At 38.2% G+C, this 12,500-nt stretch overlaps 1 protein-coding gene across 1 annotated transcript in view; it reads right to left on the bottom strand.

Annotated features, from left to right (window-relative positions):
- Positions 1–12,500, bottom strand: part of LOC125032663 — a 28,850-nt gene that overhangs the window by 6,784 nt on the left and 9,566 nt on the right. The window contains exons 6-13 of the mRNA XM_047623909.1: positions 11,647–11,760; positions 11,341–11,430; positions 10,928–11,167; positions 10,547–10,603; positions 9,946–10,032; positions 7,664–7,781; positions 330–5,389; positions 45–199 (exon numbers count right to left, since the gene is read on the bottom strand). Coding sequence (XP_047479865.1) covers positions 45–199; positions 330–5,389; positions 7,664–7,781; positions 9,946–10,032; positions 10,547–10,603; positions 10,928–11,167; positions 11,341–11,430; positions 11,647–11,760 — 5,921 coding nt within the window. The remainder of the gene's footprint in view (positions 1–44; positions 200–329; positions 5,390–7,663; positions 7,782–9,945; positions 10,033–10,546; positions 10,604–10,927; positions 11,168–11,340; positions 11,431–11,646; positions 11,761–12,500) is intronic.

The following is a 12,500-nucleotide window of genomic DNA, read 5'->3' on the forward strand; positions in this document are numbered from 1 at the left end:
GCACAAGTGGATGTATTAGAGAATAATATTAGCAAACTACCAACCTGTTTAGAGCTGAAGATGCCTTAGACATTGGTGTCGATAATGTATTTAACACATCATACATTATTTTTATATTGGCATCATCTGTTACTGTTCCTGAACCTTTAGTTGTGTTGAAGAGGTCCCTTGGGACTAGACGTGGTGGTGTTTTCTGCAGCTTGAAGAAACAAAAATGCAGTGAGATAATAGGAGAAAAATGTGTACCATAAACAAGTTACTTCTTTGTTGATAATCTCTTATGTCAAAAAGTTAATTACACAACCTACATAGCTAAAATCAGTTCTTACCATTTCCTCATGTAAACAGGGTGTATGCAAGTTGTTTCCATGTGTTTCTTCAATTACATTACTTGATAATCTTTCCAATATGTTTGTAAGTTTGGAAGTTGTTTGAGATGCTAGGTTGGTATCACTCTGAAGTCCAGCAAGTTCACTAATAACATTGTTATAATCCTCCTTTTTTGTACCTAGACTTTTACTTTCATGTTGTACAGGTTGCTTTGCTTCTAATGAGTCTTTATCACCTAATTTTTGTGCCTCTTGTATATGACCCAAATTGCATGTTTCAGGATTTTCAGGAGCTCTACTGTAAAGCTCCAACAATGGCACTGGAAGGCTTTTTGGTGACTCTGGTGAGAGTTCTGTTGCTCTTGTAACTGATTCTGGTACAATAGTAGGCTCTGTGATTACAGGTGTTGCTGTGTGTGTGGTTTTGGTTATAGATGACAGGGAACAATCTGGACAATTTTCACCGACTGCTGGCGAACCTTCATCTGATGGGGAAGATCCTGGGTGCCTTGGAATCATGCTGACGCGCTCATAATCAGGATCTTCACTGACGGAGTCATCCAATCTTAGCCAGGGATTTGCATCACTATCCATGTATGGAGAGCCATTGTTTGCTCCTTCATTATCAACTGCAGAATTCAATCCTGTAGCTGAACACTGGCTCTCTAATTGTTCAATATATGAATTATCTGCTTCTGAAACGTAGCTAAACCTACCCTGGTTTACTAAGCATGACTCTGACTCATGAATCAAGGTGCTTTGTAGTGGACCACAAGAAGCATTTGGAAAATTAATTTTGTTTTTCATTATTTGACTTATTTCTCCCACATCAAAGACTTGTGTAGTATCAACATCACTGGGATTCTGTTTGCTATGTAGTATTTCTAGCTTCTCAGAGGGATCATCTGGATTAGCAGCACCATCTAAAATTAATTGTGCTGGATCATCTGCATCAAATGGATGTGACATATTAGGGTCTACCTCCATGGAGACAGGTGTATTATTTGGTGGCTGAGGAACAATCTGCTGATCAGAGAGATTGACCAGAAGCTCAGGATCTGGTCTTACTCTTGCTGTCTTTTCTTGCTGGGGCAGTATTTTCTGCAACATGTCTTTAATTTGAGTGTCCTCGACCGATTTACGTATTCTTTTACTAACAGGCTTACTGTGGCGAGTATCATTTTCCTCCTGGGAAGAAAAACCAAAGCTTTCAGCAATACCAGATTGGATTTTTTGCAGTTTAGCATCCTTATCTCTGATTTTTGTTGCAGTAAGCTTGAAATCCAGTATGTTTGGAGGTCCTGAATCTACGGAACTTCTGCTTGTGTTTCTTAACAGTTCTGGGGACTCTACTCTCTCTACTCTCGCCAGCCATGATAAGCTCTTTTCAGTGCTGACCAAGTCCACTGAACTATCTAAATGCCTCTTCTTGTTTTTACTGAATTCAGAGTCTGTAGTGTCCTCTTCATATGAAATACGCTTCTGACAATTTCTTGGTCGTTTCTCCCTGCGTGGTTTCTTGGCATAATTTTCCTCATTATTTGAGTCTGATAGGAGGTTCTCTGGTCGTTTTCGTGACCACTTTTTCCTTAGCTTAAAGGGAGCCCATTCATCTTCACTGCTTTCCTTTGACAGTGATCTCAATTTGCTCCTGTTTTTATAGGTGTGACAAACATTAAAGTTTTTCTTCTTTTTCTTCTTCTCATACATCCAGCTGTGGTCTGTCTCAGGGTGGGACGAGTCAAAATCAAAATCAGAATAAACGGTATGGCTTCTTGGTGACGGGTCCTTTATCTCTGGGTATTCCAGGAAGCCTCCTGCCTCTGTTGTCCGCCCAGATCGTTTGCCTTTTCTGTTCTTTGTAGATTTGCTATAGACTGACAATCCAGTCTCCTTGGCTCTTGATGACAGAGAGGGCCTTCCCCTACCCCTCTTCGGTTTTCCTTCCGTATCCTTCAGTCCTGAATCTACTCTGGCACTGTCTGCATGACCAAAGGACTCGGGCCCTGTACTCTGTGACTGATTAATTGAGGTTTCTTTCTCTACAGTGTAGGTTTCATTTTGCCTCCTCTTACTACTGCTTGTACTAGATCTCTTCTGTTCAGATGAGTGAAGCTCCTTGTCATTTCTTCCTCCACTAATATCTGTAATACTGGTATTTTCAGGGGGTGTCTCTATGAGCATTGACTCGGTAAAAACATCATAAAGCTTCTTCTTACTTTTAACACTAACGCGATCACATTCCTTCTGATCAGTGAAAGTGGGAGATGTACTCTTGCTTCTACCCAGAGGATATACACTCTTAGTTTTCTTTTTTGCTGGGTAGGTGTTAGCTTTACTTCTTGTTTCATTTGAGTCTGCATTTTTTAGAAGTTTAAACTGCTTGCCTGGGGTCTTCAATCCTGATGGTTTAACTGGGTATTCAGCCAAAATCTTAAGTGTTGACTTTAGAGTTTTGCTTGGACTTTTTCCACTTCCCAGGAAATTGAATACGGATGCATTTGGAATGGTTTCTTGTTCTATCTCATCTTTCATTGTATTTCCTTTATTCTTATCTAAAACTGATCTAGCCATTTCTTCACCCCTCTCATTATTAGTATCATACACATTTCTTTCACCAGTATTTGCACATTTACCAGCTCCATCCTCATCAGCAGTTTTTCCTTGAGACCCATCAAGTGGATTGCAATCAATGTTACAGCTTAACCCACTCCTTAGATCTGACGCATGATCCAGATATGCCAGATCTTTGGTAGTTTTCTCCTGAGCTTCCTTAGAAAAAACTGGTGACTTGGACATACTCTCTCCTGTATCCAGAAACTTGGGGATTGGGGAACCAGAGAGACCCTCCTTCAACACTTCACCATCTAGCACTGCTGAAAAGGATCCAGTTAACATCGGGTTGCTTGTATCTGGTGATCTATTTGGTACTTCTGTACAAGGTATATTCCCCTCTGGCATAAGCAATGGAGATAAGCATGGGTCAGATTCAAAAGTAGGCCTAGGTGTATCTGGCCACTTTGCACCAGACCTCATGGGGAAACTTGGAAATTCTGTTTGTGTGTGAAGATGAGGTGTTGTAATACCTGTGCCATCTCTGTGTACTATGGCAGTCACAGAAGTAACTGGGGTACTTTCTTGAGTAAGAGGAACTATAGCTGATGAAACAGGTTTAACTGTGTCTGCTGCAGACTGCAATGTATTAAACAAAGGCTTTTCTGTTTCTGATAAAGCAACATCAGGAGTTGCATAAAAATCATTAGACATATATTCATCTGGTTGTGGTAAAACATTTAATTCTCCTGCCACTGGTTCACCTCCACTGGAGTTTTCATGACCTTGATTTGGGAGAGAACCAACTGATGTTTCAGGACATTTAAAGTCTGATTTGTTTATTGTGCTGGTTTCTGAAATTTCTTTATTACCTGGGTCATGTTGATAATGGGTTTGAAGTTGTAGTTTATCATGCTTTAATTCACTGCTTAAAGCTACATGTTTTTGATGGTCATGTTCTGAGGCTACAAGAACTGGAGTGGGTGAAGAAATCTTTTGTTTCTTATCATATTTTGCTACAGATCTGGGAGACTTATGTATTACAGAAGTAGAACCTAATGTACTTGGTGCTTTTGGTCTGGGGCTCTTTGACACTGCAGCCTCAACAGCCTCAGCATCTATTGGATCAGACATGGAATAATTTAATTTTGGAACCCGTTGCCTACTTTTACAATATCTATAAGTCTCACCTTTTATGACATGTCCTGAATTATCTCCAACTTTATCATTAGAGGTAGATGGTGACCACTTCGAAGTTTGAAGAAAATCCTTTGAATGCTTTCCCTCTGACCTGAGTTTTCCCATGGGAGAAGATTCAGCCTGTGATAATGAGCCCACCATAGGCGAAGTGAACTTCAAAGTCGGATAATTTGGTGAAGACGAACTCTTAAGTTTGGGTGATGTTCCTAGAGACCTTCTCTGTTTTGCTTTTGGACCAACAGAAGAGGCCTTTGCATATACAAAGGAGTCCTTGTTTTTCTCATCAGATAACTTGGAACGGCTGCGTAAAGGGTAGGTTTTGGGAGTCATCATTTGAGCTTTGGTAGGTTCCCTGGAACTTTTTTTTCTAATTCTCTTTTCTTCTACAGGCATGTCATTATTGGTTGCCTCTGGGGTTACTTCAGGAACTACAGTGTCTCTGTTCTTTGAATTTGTCTGTACTGGACTCACCTCAGAAATCTCTGCTTCTTTGCATTCTGTGCTATTCTGTTGAAGTCCCCTCTTTCCTTGCACTGGTAAATCATTAGGAGTTGCCTCCTGAACTACAATCTCTCTACCCTTTGAATGTGGCTGAACTGGTCTCATCTGAGAAACCATGAACTCTTTACATTCTGTGCTCCTCTGCATTGGCAAATCACTAGGGCTTGCCTTTGGAACTCCAGTCTCTTTCTCCTTTGAGTCTGGCTGCACTGATTTCACCTCAGGCACAAAATCCTCTTCACCTTGTATGTTTCTATTGCTCCTTTTTCTGAAGTACTTACTCTGACCTTCTATCTCATCCTCTGATATTTTACTCCCTGCTTTGGCTCCCAGATCCCCTGAAGGATCTACAACTGGCAGCTCTTGACATTGCTTCTTTCTTGACTTTAGATCAACATGAATCCTATGTGACTCCCACCTCTCTTGTGTACTAAGTGAGCAAGGCACAATCTCTTTATCACTTTCAGATGAGCTGTCAAGCTTCTTCTGTTTTTTACTTTCATAGGAATCCATAGCCCTGTTCAGCAGATCTGCATCTTGGGTTGGCAGGTACCTGTCAAGAGATCCACTGATGTGTGGTGAATCAATATACTCCTTTCTGTCCCGATTTTGAACCTTTCCATCAGATTCTCCTATAATCCTGCTAACACATGGCACTACAGCAATAGATGCCTTGGTATTTTCTGTAATTCCTTCATTTCTAACTGAACTTGCACAAGCATCAATGTCCATGATGCTTACAGATGCTTTGTATTTCTTGGCTGATTCCTGTGATGACACCTTTTCAGAAGGTGTAAATTGGGTATCTGAAAAGAATAAAGATTTATAGAAAGACTCAGTTGTGTGGGTGGATGTGTGGGTATGTATGGGCTTCACACATGGCTGGCTCAGAATCCATAGTCAGACCTAACCCTAGTAAGTGTATGGATAATGCCTGTGCCAAAAGCTTGTATGACCCTAATGTCAAACAGCATTCAATCAAGTACTTTCAGAGAAAATACATGTGATACAAGGATACTCAATAAAATGTAGCCCCTCAAAAACTGGTGGACTGTTTTCCCACATTTTTCCGCGGTCAACGGGTAAATAAGAGTGTAAATAAGTAATTTTGGTAATGTTTTGCAAATTTCTTCAACTACACCTCTCCGAAACCAAACCCATTCCCCCCCACTCTATTGTCTCTCTTCTCTCCCTGAGCCAGCCATACAAGCACATCCAGGTTAGATCCTGTTTCTTTTCTACTTGTGAATGAACATAAGTACAAAATAAGAATTTTTGACATGTATGACATCACCATTCCCTCATTCATTTGGTACTCCCATGTCTCCTTGAAGCAACCCTATTAGAGTCACCTACTGTGACCCTCTTTTTTACTTGTGAATGATCATAGTACATATAAAATAAAAATTACTTGTGAATGCTCATAGTAAGTATGAAAAAAGAATTACCATAATAAATGGCATGTACATCCCCACAAATCCTTCATTCCCCTTGGCATCCTGAACCAATAATATGAGCATCTCTTAGTGTTGGTCACACCTCTGTTTACTTGAATGAACAAAGTAGGTATGAAATAGGAATTCTTAACCCAATGGCGCCGGGTATAGCAAATTAAAAAAAACTCTACGCTCTGGCGAACGGCGGCAGCGCGCCGACTCTGAGCGCGTGATATCGGTCCATCAAGCCGAATCATTGCCTCGGGGTGTTTTGGCGCGGCGCCGCTGCGGACAGCCGCACGCCTCACATCGTGCGTATTGTTATGAGGGCGATAGCCATGACCCGTCGCCATTGGGTTAAGGCACCCTCTTTACTTTACTTCATAATAATAACAACAAAGACAATAATAATATGGCATGAACACCTCCTGAAAATAGCAACATGCACTTCTTAACAATATTACCTTTTGCCTTACTTTCTCTTGGTTTACTCCCCCCCCCCCCCACAGAGGTACATGCTTTATTTGCTCAGTAACTTGGCCACTCTTGCTCTCCCACCCACTCTCACCCCCTCTCTCTGTCTGTCTCTTCCTCTCACTCTCACTCTCTGTTAAGTGTACCCAGATATGTTATCATAATTACGCATGGGCAACAGGAGTAGGGATCTGTTGTTTCAACCTGGTGATTCCATTTTCAAGTTTGTTCATTAGAGCTTCTCTCCCTCTTTGAGATTTATATTTCTTGAGTGTGAATTACAGCTTGACAAACATTTGAGATAAAATCATGAGAGAAAGAAAGAGAGAGAGAGCACAATAAAACATGAAGCATAATATTGTTGGAGTGGTACATTTTCTTTATAATTAAGTAAAAAGAAAACCATATACCCCGAGAATTCTTATTTCATATCTACTACATTTATTTACGAAGGCACGACCAACAGTAAGAGGATCAGAGTGACTAGGGGGTAGAAGAAAAAGGGGGAATAGGGGGTGGGGGTGTTTGTGGTGTAAATGCCACATATTTTATACTAACTATATTCATTCATAAGTAGAAAACAGGCAAGAGATGATGATAGAGGCATTCATATCATCTGTTCAGGGAGTCAAGGGGGTAGACCAAGGGAATGGGAGGATGGGGGGGATTGTAGGGGTTGTTCTGTGACATACACTAAGAAATTTCCTATTTTACGTTTATACTTTTACACTAATTTCATTAACAAGAAAAGACAAGGGGACAAAACCAGGAACTGCCCATTTGTGATTGGCTCAGGTAGACGAAGGGGCACGAGAGAGTGGGGAAACGAAGATTGGGAGTGGGTGTACCTGGAAGACACTTGCTAAACAGTACCAGAATTACTACCTTTCATTGACAGAAAAAGAAGGAGAGAGAAAAAAAAAAAAGAGAGGTAGATAGAGAGAAAATAACCTGCCAGTTTTTGAGAGGCTCTGCTCTATTGCAGATCATTGTATCTATCGCTTTTCTGCCAAAAAGCTACCATGGTGGATATCCAGACTTTAGGGGTTAAAGAACTGTACTGGATTTTTTTCTTCAAAATACTGAATATGACTTGCAAGTTATTAATTAAGACTAGCAGGTAAATCTCTCCTAACTCAATCATAAACATTAGTTCATACATAAACCTACCCTCTGTATCCAGAAACAGCTCTTGTTTGGAAATAGAAGTTTTCTTCCTAGAGGAGTGTCCAGAATGTGATGACAAAAAACCACCATACTTGTTTGCATGTTGCTGTCTGGCTGAAACCTGGCAATAAAACTGGATTTGTACAAGCGACCAAACTATTCCGCAGAAAATAAGTACCTGATTAAGCCCACAAATTTGTACTGCTACATGAAATATGTTATATAAAAGAGTTCCTCAATCAACTGGTACTGGATACATGCTCTATCCACTGTAGTTTTGAATTACAAATTTCACTTACATAAAGATGGCTCCAGAAACACTTAATCACTAACGAGTCAATTAGTAGGCCTCCAAACTATTCTTATTATACTAAACATTTTAATTTTTATTGACATTATGATTACCATAATACAAACAATGCAAACAATTATAAAATATATAAATAATTAATTAACTAAGAAAATAAAAATTATGAATAAATAAATAGATAAACAAATGAAAAATTAGATAAATTAATTAAACCCAAAAATCAAGGAAAATTGTAAACAGGAAAAAAGGTGAGGCATGCTAGTAATTGATTCGTTGGTGACTAAGAACTTTTGGGGTCATCTAAACTAAAATCACCGAGCATGTATGTACGCATCCTCCCATGTCAATAGGTTAATCCAATAAATACATCTCTGTTGTTAGCCTTTGATATCCGCAGGGGATTGGTTCCAAGGGCAGTGAAGAAGAAGAGGAAGAAACAAAATCACTAGGAACAGACTTACGCCGAGACACAGACAAATTCTAGGACAATTTCGGAGTCTAAGACTTTTCTTTAGGACAGTTCTTAAATTTCTCTCAGAAAATTCAAAAACTTTTCATGAATACTGCCCTGGACCCCTTGGGATACCTAAAACAATTGAAGCTAGTGTCCCTTGTATTAACCCAATGCTGAGAGATAACGTAAAAAAAAATTGTAAATCAAGGAAAAGGGTAAACAAGCAAGACAGGCAGTACTCATAATTTGCTCATTGGTGACTTAGTACAAGTGTAGCCATCTATGTGTAAAAACAATGAATAAAGTAAGCTCACAGTGGCACTGGATTAAAAACTGTATTTGCAAATAACTTAAAAACATTTAAACATACATCTTACAAAAGAAGATATAAAATGTAAATACTATAGAATACAAGAAAAACAATCTGTAAACCTATCTATTGTATGTCAAACTACATAGTATCCGTGTTTTTCTTTCTAATACTATTAACCCTTTGATCCAGGTGCTTCACGACAATCACACAGCTTGTAGGCCAGGTGGAAGGGTACACTTGTATGCGGTGACAAGACTATGTCTCCCCTTTGCAATGGTATTTTCTCTTTTCATGCATAAGCACAGACTCCATAACATGTTCTTAGGTAGTCTATAACTCTGTGCAAGATTAATAACAATAAGTAATATTTTGTTATTTCAGTCATCTTGGAATTTTTTTCATAATGTTAAATCATCTGTAATATGCCGGTGGTCAAGGTGGCCAGGAATAGGGTGCTAGATGCCAGTGCTCTTCCAGTCATGACTCAAGGATACTACATTCCACACTCATTTAGTAATGGAAAAAATGCAAAAACCCTTTCTAAATGCCAAATGAGTCTAATCACCCTCCAAGAGCTTTGTGCTTTCATGGCTAGTCTTTTCAGTCAACCCAGCCTTCAGCCAAAACACTCATGAAAGCAAGTTTGCATCACTAAGCTCACAACAAAATCTTCCCAAGACAGCATGTTCACTTCACTCGCACCTCAAGCCAAATTTTTTCATGACATGATGGTCACGTCATATGAATCAAAGAGGATAATACTGATACTGCTATAATTATCAGAATATAAAAATAGTAACATCAATAAAATATTAAAAAAGCTATCAAAAAATCTAGGAAAAGGTTAAACAGGTGAGACAGGTAGGACTAATAATTGACTCTATGTATAAAGACAATTAATAAAGTGTGCATGGCAGGCATTCTTGCCATCTGGGCATATTTAGTTTAGCTAAAACAAGTGTTAAGAGAAACTTCAGAATCTGCAAAATATCAGTAAACTATAGCAGAGTATCCCTATACATCATTTCATATGAGTGGATTCAGCACAATGTTTTACTCTTTTGGAAATTTCTGATTTTCTATTGACTACTTTTATATCAATACTGGTTGAATCCTCAAAGAGAGAACGGGAACTGTATAAAAGACAAAAGTTGTGGCATAAACTTAGATGTATCCAGAGATTCCTAAAACAAATAAAAAGGAAATACCTGATGGTCTGTTGAGAGGACTTCTAATGTACAGGGAACTACAACACTGCTTGACATTTTCCGCCCTGACCCTGAAGAAGAACTATCCTGGAAATTAATAATATCACAGTAAATATCCATATGGTGTTGAATTTACAAAGCTAAGACAGACATAAATCAGCTATTAAGAGTGACATACTGAAAAGCTACACATGAACAAGGAATTCAGAACTTATGTACCAAATATTTTATGCATTTTCCGCTCATTTTTCAAACCACTTAACTGGATAAGGTTACCACATTATCAGATACAAGGATTTTACTTTATCTACCTTGATTTGCCAACCCTTTGAAGGCCCTGTTATAATATTCTTTGGCTAATCATTAACAAAAATAAAATGTGAAGTCTTTATATGAAATGCTTTCATAATAATGTCAACAGTCCTTCACAATCAAGATTCATTATGAATAATACAATGCAGTACGATTCATAATGAACATCTATATATAACTGACATCCTATGATCTCCACAACTATTCACTACAAAGAAAATAAAGAAAAAGACATAAGTAAATAATATACATGAAATGAAAAAATCATATATAATAAAAAAAGGCTTACCTTACTCTTTTTGTGTTTTTTCCTATATTTCAAGTTGTCTGGCTCCTGGCTGATAACCTGTTCCAAGGTAAAGACATGTCAGACTGAAGCAAGTAAGTTTAGATCACCAAATCTTGATAAGAACAAAGCCCTCCAGCATTTTAAGACTCTTCTCATGAGTATATTTACACAAACATGCAAAATGAATCAGACCAAGAATACAAGAGGAAGCAAAGCAAAGCAAAGCAAAGCAAAGGAAAAAATAAATCTGTGATTTATCAAGAAAAATTAGACTGCTCTTCTGGCGCCACCATAAAAAGATACTATTTATCATTTCTGCCTGAAGAATACTGGTTTCATTTTATTCCAACATTACTACATTTGTGGTTTGTGATTACATACATTTAATCGTTCTTCATACAATAGGTAAGCAGCTTTCTGTAGTAACTCTGAACATTCAAACTCCAGAGTGATAGTAGCTGTCACCAGGTCCTTACATTTCTGCAGCAACGGGGAGCTAAAAAGAGTGACCGTGTTTTCTACATTTTTCATCACAAACACCAGTCTAAAGGAATGAACAGCGCGGTAAAGTGTCACCGTCTTGATGTCATCGAAGGACACTGTTAGGCTTTCCCAGGGTTGCTGTTATAAAAGAATCAAAGTAATAGTATTTAAATGACCGTCAAAAATTAATAGTAAATGTTTACCTCAGATGATTATTCTGACAACATATTCCACAGAAAAAAAATAAATAAATAAATAAATAAAAAATAAATATACAAGACAAAAAACACAATTTGACAACCAACACTTACGTCTGGAGATGAATCCATCATCTGGTGGAAAAGAAGAACGGAGCTGCAAGCTGTATTGAAGTCCACCCAAAATTTCTCATAGTTTGCAGCCTGCAAAATCCAAACCAAAATCCAAACTTCAGCACCAGAAAAATTGTAGTAGAAATAAAAGGATGCATAATATAAGTCACTGAACATGGAAAAAAGGAAAGCAAATAAAGAAGACTTGGAGAGGAAGAAACACTGGGTAAGCATGTAAACAAGTTGGTAAAAATGGGACGGACAATTAAAAACAAGAGAAAAGAGAGAATAAGCTTATATACTTACCTTAGGCTTTATAAGTTGCAGTTCCCCAACAAAAGCACTAACACAAGGAAATGTGTAAACTAATCGATAACGACCAAGTGCTGCATTGTAAGCATTGAGAAACCTACGACAATCCTGAAAAATAAAGGTACATCATTAGACATATGTAGTTTCTTTAATATGAAATGAAACTACAAAATAAAAGAATATATTCTATAAACCTGTTAAGGGAAGCTTGAAAATATGGGTCTTCATCCTTGTCCATTATTTAATGCAGCAAGGTGGAATTTGGATTATAGTGGAATTGGTGATGATATTCTCAATTACCTTAATCCCTTTCAGTAACACAGTTTTGGAGAAACTGAAACTTTTATCAATATATTAAGTCTCTCTTGTACCCCTTCCATGGTTCCTCTAAGCTCTCTCATCGCTTTTCCAACACAAGCCCATGTCTAGTAAAATCGACCCTCTCTCATCAGCTGCAGACCTGCTTATCCATCATACACTACTCACCACACAGCAGGTTCTCATACCTCTGTCCACCACCATGAACATTTAATTTATCCATTGATAAGGACCATGACAATGTCTTGATGCTGTAGTAACAAGGGGATAACTTTGACAAGTTCAATGTCCCTTGAGATCTGATACATCTCATTGCTTGTGCCTGTGTATATGTCATACACACACACACACACTCACAAAAACATATATGCACACACATACTGACTCCAGTGCTGTCAAAGTAGTCTGATCACAGGCAGCAAGCTATATCACTGCCATTATTTAAAATGGTATTTATTTTTACATTTTTTTTTCAATACATATTTTGGTAGCAAGAATGTAAAATGACACTTTACATTATATAAAGAAAA

The sequence above is a fragment of the Penaeus chinensis genome, chromosome 15 (genome assembly GCF_019202785.1).
Source record: "Penaeus chinensis breed Huanghai No. 1 chromosome 15, ASM1920278v2, whole genome shotgun sequence".
NCBI lineage: Eukaryota > Metazoa > Arthropoda > Malacostraca > Decapoda > Penaeidae > Penaeus > Penaeus chinensis.